Here is a 14,969-nt window from a genome sequence, read left to right on the forward strand (position 1 = left end):
TCAGCACTGGTTCCAAACATTAACCCCACGTGTGCGAGTCAAACCCGCATTGAGATCATGACAGGAGTGCGTTGTAATTCTTGGCAGCCCAGCTACTCACTGCATAGGCAATAACAGCCTAGGAGAACCACTGTTTAATAATGGCCCTTTAAGCAGATTAATGCTCAAAATGCTCAGGTCTCCCTCAGACTTACATTGGGCTCGTTGTTCTGTCCAAGTACCCGAGTATTTCAATTTGCTCAACCCAAACAACGAGCACCCGAGCTCGTCCGTCACTATTAAAAACCTGTGCTGGCTCAGGTTAATTACTTCATACTCATCCAGTTACTTGCATACATGTTGTTTAATAATTTGTTCAAAGATCTTTCCTGGTCTAGAAGTCAGGCTCACCGGCCTATAGTTCCCTGGGTCTACCTTCCCCTTTTGAAGATAGGGACAACATTCGCTCTTCTCCAGTCTTCTGGGACTTCTCCACAAGATGTTCAATTCTTTGACAATAGGACTCAATTTAACACCTGAATTTATGACTCACTACATGGAAACAAAATCCCTTGTTTGATTTCCTTGGCTTTTCTTTAGGAAGCATCAATCCTCCCACCTCATGAACAAATGTCCTTCTGTAATATCTATTAAATGTTATGCTTTTTTCAGCTTAGCCAATAAAGGTATCACTCCGAGAATACTTTTTTCATCGTTAAGCATAAAAGTATTTGCATCAAAGATTATGGAGAGTGGTTATGTCAACATTTGTATTATTTTCCTGATGAAGAAGCCTGAGAACTTTGAAACGCGTTGAATAAAGTCACATTCTATGTGATATATGTCCGGACCCTCAGTTATTCAGCAGCGCAGAGTGAATCCACCTTTTCCCAATTTTTTTTTTCTTTGGTTGGCCATCAGTGGACCTGTGGATCTGCTGCAGCAAATAATGTTATAAGCCATATTTTGGCTCCATTTGGTGAGTACAATCTAATGTGTTAAACTGTCTGAATCCCGGATAAGACCCTAATTGTGCTATTTCGCCAACAGTCTCTATTGCATTTTTCTTTAATAGCAGACACGCTGTTAGCTGCAGCAGCCGGTTCCTGCAACTGCCGGGCGGTCACGTGTGTCCGCTACTTTAGGGAATGAATATTCACTGCTCTCTACTTCCATAGGCGTGGAATGCAATGAATATTCATTCCCGTTAGAATCGGGTACACCTGAACGCCCGGCAGGTGCAGGAAGCCGGCGTCTGCGGCTTACTCCGTGCCCACTATTAAAGAGCAATGAATAATCACTGCTCTCCATGCACATAGTCCCAACGTGGGGAGCAGTGAATATTCTGGCAGCTGTCCTAGGCTTGTAAGCAGCGCATGACATCACTGCCATACCGCTGCTTACAAGCATAAATCAGCTGCTGGCATCGGAACAAGATGCGGCAAGGGAGCGCCTGAAAGGTAAGTGTAATGGTTTATATTTTTTTAATGTTTTTATGATGGGGGCCATGCATACCAGGATGTGAATGGGGACCAATCATACCAGGATAAGGATGGGTCCATGCATACCAGGATGGAGATGGGGGCCCTGCATATCAGGATAGAGATGAGGAGACCCATGTATACCAGGTTAGGGATGAGGGGGGCATGCCTACCAGGATAGGTATGAGGGGGCCATGCCTACCAGGCTAGGCATAAGGGGGACATGCCTACCAGGATAGGGATGAGGAGGCCATGCATACCATTATGGGGATAAGAGGACCGTGCATACCAGGATAGGGATGAGGGGGATATGCGTACCAGGATAGGTATGAGGGGGCCATGAATACCAGGATAGGGATGAGGGGGCCATGAATACCAGGATAGGGATGAGGGGGCCATGCCTACCAGACTAGGGATAAGGGGGTCATGCCTACCAGGATAGGGATGAGGAGGCCATGCATGCTAGGATGGGGATGGAGTCATGCACACCACGATGGGGATGGGGCCATGCATATCAGGATGGGGATGTCGAGGCTATGCATAACAGGATAGGGATGAGGGGGCCATGCATACCAGGATAGGGATGAGGGGGCCATGCATATCAGTATGGGAATGAGGGGGCCATTGTTTCGTCCTATTCTCTTTATGCGTCCCTTAAAATCTGAATTTCTAAAATTCAGCGTTGAAGTGTGAGTCTTCACAGGTCTTCCTCCTCTTGTTATCCAAAATTCTATGATGGCATGGTCGCTACCCTTATCTCCTCAACCATTTCCTCCCTGTTTATAAGGATTAGATCCAAGGTAGCAGATCCCCTTGTTTTCTGTTCCACTTTTTGGAAGATAAAGTTGTCAGCAAGAGAATTTGCTGGACCTGTTACTTTTGCCTGAGAGAGATTCCCAACAAATGTCTGGATAGTTGAAATCTCCCATGATCACTACGTCATATTTTTTGATACATACAGAGTTCACCCATATCTTCAGTTTGCCCAGGTGGCCTGTAGTAAAATCTTACATTGATGTCCTTTCCATTGTTCTCTCCTTGTATTCTTACCTAGTTTCCACAGAACTCACAGTCTCTAAAGCTTCAATCTCTGTTGAGATATACTGTTTTATAGTATATACAATGCGATACCGCCTCCCCATTTATTAAGTCTGTTTCTTGCAAATAAGTTGGATCCTTCTAGCCTTGTTTTCCAGTCATGTGTATTGTCCCACCAAGTTTCAGTGATTCCAATGACATCATATTTCTTTTCCTGCGTCAGTAGCTCCAATTTTCCTTGTTTGTTGCCCATGCTCTGTGCATTTGTATAGAAACATCTGTTTGTGATTAGTTTATGTTTATCCAATATTTTTATTATTCAGATTTTTTTTGTCTTTGTTCTTCCTTTCGACTTATAACAGCAGAATTCTCAATAGTATTTGTTCGCTGTATGTCTGGCCTTTTGCTTCCCTTCCCACAATGTTCTAGTTTAAAGCGCTCCTGATGAGTGTAGTAAGGCGACTTCCAGATATGTGTTTTCCAGTCTTGCTAAGGTGTAGCCCATCTCAAGTAAGCAGTCCATCGTATAGGTACCAATTTACTCCATGATCCAGACATCCAAATCCTTTCTATCAGCACCATCGATGTAGCCAGTTGTTTACCTGTAGAATCTTGTTCCACCTCCTTATTCCAAGGCCATCCACTGGGAGGATGAATGAGAAGACCACCTGTGCTCCCAGATCTTTCACTTTTTTGCCTAAGTCCTCAAAGTCACTGCAGATGGTTTCCAGGACCTTTCTTGTGGTATATTTTGTCCCCACATGTATTAGCAGGAATGGGTAGTCTTCTGTAGGTCTGAAGGGACTGATATCCTGTCAGACACATCTTTGATTTTTGCACCTGGAAGACAACACTTTCTCTTGAGGTTATATCCAGCCTGCAGATAGTGGCCTCTGTTCCTCTCAACAAGGAATTAACATTTTCATGGCTCTGTGTATACAGCAGAATACGTATATCAAAAAATATCAATAACAAACACAAAGAACAACCTTGTAAGCACTCAGAGTCCTCTTGGATGGAGAAAGAAAAATGTTGTGAAGAAGAAACGGAAAGTGGTGGTCATGGGGGCATGACCACCACTTTCCGTTTCTTCTTCACAACATTTTTCTTTCTCCATCCAAGAGGACTCTGAGTGCTTACAAGGTTGTTCTTTGTGTTTGTTATTGATATTTTTTGATATACGTATTCTGCTGTATACACAGAGCCATGAAAATGTTAATTTTACTCAATAAATACATAGATTTTTACGAATGCAGTGAAGTGCAGGTCGTCCTTTTGGATTACTCTTGTTTATATTGCTATGCACCTGCCAGGATGATTGGATTCTTCTTTCCATTGATAGAACAGATAGACAGATATGTGATGAGAGATAGATAAATACAGTAGATATAGTTTTATGTCTTTTTTTATAACAATTTATCACACAAAATCACATAGCAGATCTCTGGGGGGACATGCATTTCTTTTTTCTATAGTGTACATACAGTATTTTCCACTATAGCAGAGGCATATATAGGAGCCTCAGTTGCATAGAAAACAGCTTTCGTGTCCCAGGACCAGGGGCTCCTTCCCTGTCCTTAACGTTAGGGGCACCCTAGCTTGCCCTGTTCCCCAGATTACTTCTGATGGAGAAGATACCGAGGCCACGTTCCATGCCTTAGCTTATGAATCTTCCCTCAGTCTGTACTCTTCCTCCACCTAGGGAACAGGGGAGTAGTAGTATGCCGTAATACATCAACCAGACTAACAAGGTAATATGAACAAGGATAACGAAAAATACCAATCATACAAATATACTAACACAAACAAAAGAGAAATGCATTGGGGAGTGGAGGATGGGGTTAGGAAAAGAAGGGGAATTATCACAAACCCAAAACCTAGCTACAGTCACAGATAAATCCGCCTTCTCCAATAATAACCACCAACAACCTCCAGCCATGCAGCAAAAGCTAGCTCTGACAATGTGGGATAGCCAGGACCCAGATTATATAGGATATGGGAGTGACTAACAGTGAACAGCTGAACCTTAATGCAGGAAAGCTCCCAGGAGCTCTCAACTGAGCAGATTAACCCCTGTACAGCTAAAAGAAACCTGCACCATTTAATATGAAAGTGAAGTGTTTCTAATCAGTGCAGGAGTAGGAGAAATCAGACGCTGCAATCTTCTGGCTCCTCTCTGTCGCGGTACACCCATGACACACCCTGTGGTAAGTTACTGGCAGAGCTGATGTGGGTGAGCCGGGAACCAGCAGCTCTGTGTCTGATAGTCTAATAGAAGCCTCACCTGTGTTGAAGCTACTATTCAGCACATGTAATAAATTTTATAATAATAATAAATTTTATTTCTATAGCGCTGACATATTCCGCAGCACTTTACATTTCAGAGGGGACTTGTACAGAAAATATACATTACAGCATAACAATAATTACATAGATCATAACAGATACCAAGAGGAATGAGGGCCCTGCTCGCAAGCTTACAATCTATGAGGAAAAAAGGGGAGACACGAAAGATGGGTGGTAACAATTGCCCTGATTGTATGGACCAGCCATAATGTTAAGTGTGTAACAGTACGGATGCAGAGGGCTAATGGATGCATAAAGCATGTGGGAACATGATGCGGGGAACCTGGTTATGGTAAAAAACTTTTGGCTGTGCCACACAGGGATAGATTAGGTTAATATGTTGAGGCGATAGGCCAGTCTGAATAAATGCGTTTTCAGGGCACGCTTAAAATTGTGGGGATTGGGGACTAATCGTATTGACCTGGAAAGTGCATTCCAAAGAATTGGCGCAGCACGTGTATAGTCTTGAAGATGGGAGTGGGAGGTTCTCATTATTGAGGATGCTAACCTCAGGTCATCAGCAGAACGGAGGGCGCAGGTAGGATGGTATACTGAAACAAGGGAGGAGATGTAGGGTGGTGCTGAGCCATGGAGGGCTTTGTGTTTGAGGGTAATAAGTTTGTACTGGATTCTGGAGTGGATGGGTAGCCAGTGTAATGACTGGCACAAGGTAGAGGCATCGGTGTAACAATTGGCGAGGAATATGATCCTGGCAGCTGCATTCAAGACAAATTGGAGGGGGGAGAGTTTGGTAAGAGGGAGACGATTAGAAGAGAGTTACAATAGTCGAGACGAGAATGAATAAGAGAAACAGTAAGAGTATTTGCAGAGTCAAAAGTAAGAAAAGGTCGAATTCTAGAAATGTTTTTGAGGTGCAGATAACAAGAGTGAGCCAGTGATCGGATGTGGGGGACAAAGGAAAGCTCAGATTCAAGTATGACGCCAAGACAGCGGGCATGTTGCTGGGGAGTAATAGTAGAACCACACACGGAAATGGCAATGTCGGGTATACAGTGGGGCAAAAAAGTATTTAGTCAGTCAGCAATAGTGCAAGTTCCACCACTTAAAAAGATGAGAGGCGTCTGTAATTTACATCATAGGTAGACCTCAACTATGGGAGACAAACTGAGAAAAAAAAATCCAGAAAATCACATTGTCTGTTTTTTTTTCATTTTATTTGCATATTATGGTGGAAAATAAGTATTTGGTCAGAAACAAGCAATCAAGATTTCTGGCTCTCACAGACCTGTAACTTCTTCTTTAAGAGTCTCCTCTTTCCTCCACTCATTACCTGTAGTAATGGCACCTGTTTAAACTTGTTATCAGTATAAAAAGACACCTGTGCACACCCTCAAACAGTCTGACTCCAAACTCCACTATGGTGAAGACCAAAGAGCTGTCAAAGGACACCAGAAACAAAATTGTAGCCCTGCACCAGGCTGGGAAGACTGAATCTGCAATAGCCAACCAGCTTGGAGTGAAGAAATCAACTGTGGGAGCAATAATTAGAAAATGGAAGACATACAAGACCACTGATAATCTCCCTCGATCTGGTGCTCCACGCAAAATCCCACCCCGTGGGGTCAGAATGATCACAAGAACGGTGAGCAAAAATCCCAGAACCACGCGGGGGGACCTAGTGAATGAACTGCAGAGAGCTGGGACCAATGTAACAAGGCCTACCATAAGTAACACACTATGCCACCATGGACTCAGATCCTGCGGTGCCAGACGTGTCCCACTGCTTAAGCTTGTACATGTCCGGGCCCGTCTGAAGTTTGCTAGAGAGCATTTGGATGATCCAGAGGAGTTTTGGGAGAATGTCCTATGGTCTGATGAAACCAAACTGGAACTGTTTGGTAGAAACACAACTTGTCGTGTTTGGAGGAAAAAGAATACTGAGTTGCATCCATCAAACACCATACCTACTGTAAAGCATGGTGGTGGAAACATCATGCTTTGGGGCTGTTTCTCTGCAAAGGGGCCAGGACGACTGATCCGGGTACATGAAAGAATGAATGGGGCCATGTATCGTGAGATTTTGAGTGCAAACCTCCTTCCATCAGCAAGGGCATTGAAGATGAAACGTGGCTGGGTCTTTCAACATGACAATGATCCAAAGCACACCGCCAGGGCAACGAAGGAGTGGCTTCGTAAGAAGCATTTCAAGGTCCTGGAGTGGCCTAGCCAGTCTCCAGATCTCAACCCTATAGAAAACCTTTGGAGGGAGTTGAAAGTCCGTGTTGCCAAGTGAAAAGCCAAAAACATCACTGCTCTAGAGGAGATCTGCATGGAGGAATGGGCCAACATACCAACAACAGTGTGTGGCAACCTTGTGAAGACTTACAGAAAACGTTTGACCTCTGTCATTGCCAACAAAGGATATATCACAAAGTATTGAGATGAAATTTTGTTTCTGACCAAATACTTATTTTCCACCATAATATACAAATAAAATAAAAAAAAAACAGACTGTGATTTTCTGGATTTTTTTTTCTCAGTTTGTCTCCCATAGTTGAGGTCTACCTATGATGTAAATTACAGATGCCTCTCATCTTTTTAAGTGGTGGAACTTGCACTATTGCTGACTGACTAAATACTTTTTTGCCCCACTGTAGGTACATTAGTAGAGGAAGGAAACACAAGGAGTTCAGTCTTTGACATGTCTTTCATTGAGCGCTTTGTGCGTGCAGGGAATAAGACAGAGTGGTAATAACCCACTTATGTCTTCTCAAAGGACACTCACACGTGCGCAGTATGAGCTCAGTTTGTCAGTGTACACACTATGCAGTGCTGCTCTAAGGAGGGTGGGCCGGGACACGTGGCTCACTGCCCAGGGCAGGGGTAAAGTCTCAGATGTGGGTCTTTGTCTTGCTGCCAAGGATTCACGGCGGTTAGGAGATATGCTGATTAATAGTTACAACACATCTAAGGGAGGGATTAAAGTGATTTTCCAGCCATCGATAGATGATAAATGATCACCCCACTAGAGCAACCAGGCCCCACTATGAGAGAATAATACAACATCTACACATTATATTGTCTTAAATGTTCCCTTATCATCCCCAGTAATTGTATTATTACATGGGTTTTTTATGATGTTACGTCAGCTCATCTTCTAACCATTCAGGTCTCTACAATACCAGATCCTCTCAGTGGAGATCTTCAGTATAAGAGAATTTTCCTGATTGACCCGTCAAAGATGGATAGAAACATGGACAAGATGGCGGAGAGGATATTACACCTCACCCTAGAGATCCTCTTCCGGATTACTGGAGAGGTGAGAGATTCTGATGAGGTCACATTACATCATTCTTATCTATGGGAATAACAGATGGACAGAACTGGAGAGGTGAGAACTCTGGAAATGTCTGTAGTGAGATTTATTAATGTGTCTCTCCATAACCAGGATTACACAGTAGTGAAGAAGACCTCTAGTGAGCGCTGTCAGGCCGCTGTGTCTGAGGGACGAGAAGGACCCCTGAGTCCAATCACAGGGCCTGAACTTTACCCCCTCATACATGAAGGCATCAATGACCAGAAGATCCTAGAACTCACCTACAAGATGATTGAGCTGCTGACTGGAGAGGTGACACTGCTTGGAATGCTGGGACATTATACAGTAGCGCTATAAAGGGATCGGGGGATGATGGTATTATTGTGTGTGTCAGGTTCCTATAAGATGTCAGGATGTCGCCATCTATTTCTCCATGGAGGAGTGGGAGTATTTAGAAGGACACAAAGATCTGTACAAGGACGTCATGATGGAGGTTCCCCAGCTCCTCACATCACCAGGTAATAGACAGGACTAAATGCACATGGCCTATAATTATCTGTATGTAAAAAATGAATTCAGTCCCTGTATGTGTTTCCTCCAGTTCTATCGAGTAAGAGCACAACACCAGAGAGATGTCCCCGTCCTCTTCTTCCACAGGACTGTAAACAAGAAAATCCCGATGTTCCTCAGGATCATCAGGTAGATGGAGAGAAGGTGTCATGAGATCTCCCCTATGATGTGAAGATCTTGTGCTCAGTCTTATTTTATCCACCAGTATTATATGTTTTATACTTGTGTAATGAGAACGGTGGAGATGGCAGGATTAGAACTGATCATAGATGTGACTTCTCCATCTGTCTGTGACTTTTACATTATTTGTTCCAGGATGAAGATCTGACCGATATTAATAATATAGAGACATATGTAATTGGTGATGAGTGGTGTAAAGAGGAGATTCCTACATATGACTACCCAGGTGAGTAGTAACCACTAAATGCAGATAAAACAATTTCCCTCCTTCAGTCAAAATACTAATTAAATAGTGATTAAATTGTGTTACTTTTATTGGCGATAACATGTGCTTATGGAATTTGGACACCATATATGCGGATCTCAAAGAGAATTATTCTCTTTTACCCGTGATAGCATCAGGAGTAAAGAGAGTCCACCCACCCAGGACAGGAAACCAATAGGTGTAAAAAGTTGATCCTTCCCTACCGCATCCGTGGTTTCATGTCCTAGGTGAGAAACTTGTAGCTCAGGTGCTGTCTTGGTGAAGATGGAAAAGATAGTTTCCTTTCTGTTACTAGTGGTGCTTTCACACTGAGACTGCTCCTGTCCATTTTTCTTTTCATAATACCTGGTTGGATACTAGCTCTCTGACCTTTCTACTGCTACCATAAGGGATCCTATTTTAGCCTGGACCCTGCATATGCTAGACACATCTAGGGTTGCCCAGGTGGTCTTTATTATGGAACACTTTTTTCAGGAGTCTTGATGAGGATGTCGGCATCATGTGATGTGATGCTGGTTTCTCGAGAACTTGTGTCCAGTTCACTTCTTGTTTCAGTGGGTCACATGTGCATATGTAACATCCAGGACCATAATTGGGGCAGGAAGATATTCCTTCTTTTCTCTTTATATCTGAACATATATGCTACAAACATCCAGAAATGACATAGCATGCTTTGAAATGGGTGGCAGCTCCATCTGTCCTCCAGTCATATATACTGTGTGTATGAAGTTGACTATGGATGAGGTGTGGTAGTTCCTCATGCCTCTGGATTATTATGAAGAGCTCATGTAAAGGGCAATGCCCCTACATCCAGATTCATTTGTGACTCAAGGGAATGTGAGCATACATGATCCTTACTCTTCTATGGATAAATCTGATTGCTCACATTTGTCTAATTCAGAAAATAATTGTGTGTTTTGAATGTAGTGATGAGGGTTTAGCGGATTCTTCCTCCTCCTCTTCTTCTGATGGGTAATGCAGGAAAGCCTTTATTTTACCAATTAGCTCTTAATATCAATCAAGACTTCCATGAAAATTGAAGCGGTTAATGAGTTTTAAAATATACAGGATGTAGTGTTTCATGGCTTCGAAGGCAGAAAAAAAGCGCCGTGCCTATCCATAAAAATGGAGGTTTTTGTGAAAAAAAAACCAAAAATGTAAATTACAAAAAAAAATTGTATACTTATGCCATGACACTGAGTGAGGCAGATTCCTCTAAGACACATCTATGCACATTTGTAGGAGATGTCTTGGCATGGCTTGTAAACCTGGCTTCATGAATTCCTTAGGTTTTCAAACCTAATAAATTCAAATAACTTAAAAATCTCTCCTTAAATGGAGAGCACTATCTATTTATCTCTTTCTCTGGTTCGGATTCATAGGAGCTCCAATGGGCCACATAAATGTGCACAAGTCAATTGTTAGGGATGTGTTATGATGATGGTGGTGGCGGCGAGACTGAAACTCATTGGTTATCATTGAAGAAAGCTCTCCATTGCCTCTGCTGAATGTCTGAGACCTAAATTTAAGACACCTCAGCTCTGAACTATGTTAAAATGGTCTCTCTATATGTCTAATATCTCTTTTAGAAACTCAGTATGTCTGACAGAAAATATTGACCCCTATGATAGTTTGGTTTGCCAGAAGCCCCAAGCACATACTCAAATTATCCAAAGATGTTTGACCGCTAGTTACTAAATCATTGACGATGAAGACTTTCTGAGTGGAGAGCGATCATTTTAGTAGATATGCTATTGTCTATAGTCACAGTTTTTGTCTATATTAGTTAGTGCCCAAGATCCTCTTGTTTAACCCCTGCTACCACTTTTGTTGTTCCTTACCAGGCCACATTTTTCAAATCTGGCATGTGTAATTTTATTTGGTGATAACTTTGAAATGCTTTTTCTGATCTCAGTGATTTTAAGATTTCTGTATATACTCGTGTATAAGCCGAGATTTTCAGCCCATTTTTTTGGGCTGAAAGTCCCCCTCTCGGCTTATACGCATGTAATATACCGGGGGGGTGGGCAGGAGAGGGGGAGCGGGGGTCGGAGACCATACTCGCCTCTCCTGGCACTTCTCTGCAGCCCCTACGTCTCCCTCTGCCGTCTGCTTCCTGCATTCAGCGGTCACATGGTACCGCTCATTAAACTCATAAATATGCGCATGTTTATGAGCTTAATGAGCGGTACCACGTGACCAGCTGAATTCAGGAAGCAGACGGCAGAGGGAGAAGCAGGGGCTGCCGCTGCGGAGAAGACGTTGCGCCAGGAGGGGTGAGTTTGACGGGGGCAGAGTGATATTCACCTGTCCCCGTTCCAAGTCGCTGTGTCTCCGGGTCCTCCTGCTGTGATGGCAGAGGGCGCGATGACGTAGTCGGTGCGCGCCCTCTGCTGTCAATGCAGAGATCCGGGAGACAGCGGTGCACGGCATTGAACGGGGAAAGGTGAATATCGCCACTGCCAGGGGCTCAGGACACCGGCACCTGGCCCCCAGCGACGGAGAGGTGAGTATGTCATTTTTTTTTTTATTGCAGCAGCAGCAAATAAGGGTTTTTTATGGAGCATCTTATGGGGCAGCATTAACCTTTGTGCAGCAGCATATGGGGGGTATTTATGGGGCAGCAATAACCCTTGTGCAGCAGCATATTATGGGGGGTATTTATGGAGCATCTTATGGGGCAGCATTAACCCTTGTGCAGCAGCATATGGGGGGGTATTTATGGAGCATCTTCTTGGGCCAGCATTAAATCTTGTGCAGCAGCATATGGGGGGGTTTTATCTATGGAGCATCTTCTTGGACCACCATTTAACCCTAGGCTTATATGTGAGTCAATAAGTTTTCCCAGTTTTTTGTGGCAAAATTAGGGGGGGGGTCGGCTTATATACGGGTCGGCTTATACACGAGTATATACATTTATTTTTTTTTCCTGATACAGACGTCTTTGATGCAAGGTCAGAAACTGCCAAGATCTGCCTCTAACAGCAGCGGTGAAGCCTATCTCCACCAGCTGCTGTTAATCTCTTAAATGCCACTGACTATCTCTGACAAAGGCATTTAAAATTCGCAAACATGGAGGCCGCCATTCCATGTGTCCATCGCCCCACTGCATCGCGATTGGGAGGTATCGTTGGGTTATCATAACAGCAGGGCATCTGCTGAAGACCCATGTCATGACGGCCCTAATATGAAAACCAGCCTGTGTTGAGCTTTTTAGTATACCGTGATTTTTGCTCTTTACTGCAATGCCCTAGTATCTCCTGAATCTGACAATACCCAAATATGTGTTCAGAAACTGTTTTTTGCAGACCCCCCAGAGATACCAGAATAGCAGAACCTCCCTACCCCACAAGTTTCCACAAACTACGCCCCTCAAGGTATATCTGATTCTTTGCCAAAAGTGCATAAAAACTATTCCCCACCCCACCCAGACCAATTGTTGCAGAGATAGGGAGCCTAGGTGAAAACCTTAGCACCTGGGTTGACCTTTACCTGTTCCAGCCTTTGGTAGCTAATCTCCCAAGTTTTGTTAGAGACGCAAAACATGTAATAGTTTCACTGGACAAAACAAAATGGTCAGCAATTAATGGATGACATTTGTTGTGGTATCGTACACGTCCATGCCTCATAATTAGGCCTTAGAAACCTTACGTCATCATTTACAAAAATGTTGTACTTGACAACCACAGATTCAGTATTTCATTATTATTGAGTCATAATTATTTTTCATTTAATAGGGAATTTTTTTTTTGCAACAACAAGAAGCATCAATGAGGGCGGGATCCTCACCATCTATAGCCAAGATTTTTATGGCATATTGGGAATAAATGTTTATTTCTTTTGGATGCCAATCCTTTCTCTGCCCATATCAGATGCTATGGTCATTTCATAGAGGACCTGAGAGGTATTGGCATCCAAATTTTTGTCGTATATGAATATCAACAACTTTACATTTAAAACTTAAGTTCATTAGAAGAAAGATATTCATTATCTGGATATCTCCCTCAGCTTTGATTATGACATGAATGTAGCAATCTCTCCTTTTAGGAAAGAGAAAGCAATGAATTCAGTACTGTAGGCGACCTCGCTGTGGTGGAATTTTTTAGGTACAAACGAAATTGCACTTTGGAATCCCGATATAAACCAGAGTTGCAAGATATAACAAAATAGATTGAAGACACGGCATTATCCAGAATGGGCTTTAGATAGAAAGAGCAGAAAATATAGTCAGTGGAAAACATAGAGAGGTTATGTTGTAGGATAAAAAAGTGCATCGGCGGGTAAGAAATATGTGACCAGCCCAGTAACTTTTGTAACAACATACAGTCCACAATTTGGAGTGATTAGCAAACTCATTAGTCCTCTTTCACACATCAGTTTTTTCCCGTCAGTCATAATCCGCCAATTTTTTAAAAAAACGGATCTGCCAAAAAAGGGGCGGATCTGTTTTTTTCCCCCATAGACTTACATTATTGGCGGATCTTGACTGACGGTCGTCCGTCACCCCCGTTTTTTGACGGATCCGGCAACATTTTTATGGCTACCGGGCGGATGAGACGGACACTGCAATGTTTTTTCTTCTTGACGGTCCGCTATTTTCATGTGCGCATGCCCAGAATCTTTGCTCCCGGATCATTTTTAACCCAGTAATGCAGTTCCTGGAAAATTCTCTCTCTCTCTCTCTCATCCGCCGACGGATCCGTTTTCCGCCATTTTTGCGGATTAAGACTGATCTGTAAAACGGATGTGTGAAACAGGCCTTAAAGAACATATTCCATAATTAGTCCAAGAAAAAAAAAACTTCCATCTATTTTATCAAAACCAGTGAGGTTTGTAGCCAGAAGGGCACCTACAATTGGAGATCTCCCCTCTCACCCAATCTGTATTTTAAGTGAAACCCTAAGTAGAAAAGACACTTGGCTATCAACACAAGGTTCATACAAATGTGGAAACACAGTCTGCACATGCTGCAAGCACATGCAGAACACCAAGCATTTTTTTGCCTGTAATAAATAAAACATATGATATATATATACACCTTATATACTCAAGTATAAGCCAAACCGGATATAAGCCGAGGCACCTAATTTTACCACAGAAATACTGTGAAAACGTATTGACTCGAGTATAAGCCTTGTATACATTGTCCAATCATCCTTATACTGGTATGCGTGACCTCCTCATTCCTATCCTGGTATGCATGGCCTCCTCATCCCTATCCTGGTATGCATGGTTTCCTGATCCCTTATTCTTGTATGCATGGCTCCTCATCCTCATCCTGGTATGCATGGCTCCTCATCCTGGTATGCATGGCCCCTCATCCCTATACTGGTATGCATGGCTTCCTCATCCCATCCTGGTATGCATGGCTACCTTATCCCTATCCTGGTATGCATGGTCTCCTCATCCCTATCCTAGTATGCATAGTCTCCTCATCCCCATCCTTGTGTGCGTGGCGCCTCATCTCTATCATGTATGGCCTCCTCATCCCTGTCCCAGTATGCTTGGTTTCCTCATCCCAATCCTGGTATGCATTTCCACCTCATCTCTATCCTGGCATGCATGGTCTCCACATCCCTATTCTAGTATTCATGGTCTCCTCATCCCTATTCTAGTATTCATGGTCTCCTCATCCCCATTCTTGTATGCATGGCTCCACATCCCCTTCCTAGTATGCATGACCTCCTCATCCCTATCCTGGTATGCATGGCCCCCTCCTCCCTATCCTGGTATGCATGAACTCCTCATCTCTATCCTTGTATGCATGGCCCCCCATCAGAAAAACATTAAAAATCAGCCAGCAGCTGATTTATGCTTGTAAGCAGTGCATGGC

The 14,969-nt window shown here is 43.3% G+C and overlaps 1 protein-coding gene across 1 annotated transcript in view; it reads left to right on the top strand.

Annotated features, from left to right (window-relative positions):
• LOC141051185 (uncharacterized) overlaps positions 1–14,969 on the top strand; it is a 195,287-nt gene that overhangs the window by 21,964 nt on the left and 158,354 nt on the right. The window contains 5 exon segments of the mRNA XM_073548049.1: positions 7,975–8,124; positions 8,254–8,433; positions 8,516–8,639; positions 8,723–8,820; positions 9,007–9,097. Of these exon segments, the coding sequence (XP_073404150.1) occupies positions 7,975–8,124; positions 8,254–8,433; positions 8,516–8,639; positions 8,723–8,820; positions 9,007–9,097 (643 nt within the window).

The sequence above is a fragment of the Dendrobates tinctorius genome, unplaced genomic scaffold (genome assembly GCF_039654945.1).
Source record: "Dendrobates tinctorius isolate UK_male_01 unplaced genomic scaffold, ASM3965494v1 ptg000155l, whole genome shotgun sequence".
Taxonomy (NCBI): domain Eukaryota; kingdom Metazoa; phylum Chordata; class Amphibia; order Anura; family Dendrobatidae; genus Dendrobates; species Dendrobates tinctorius.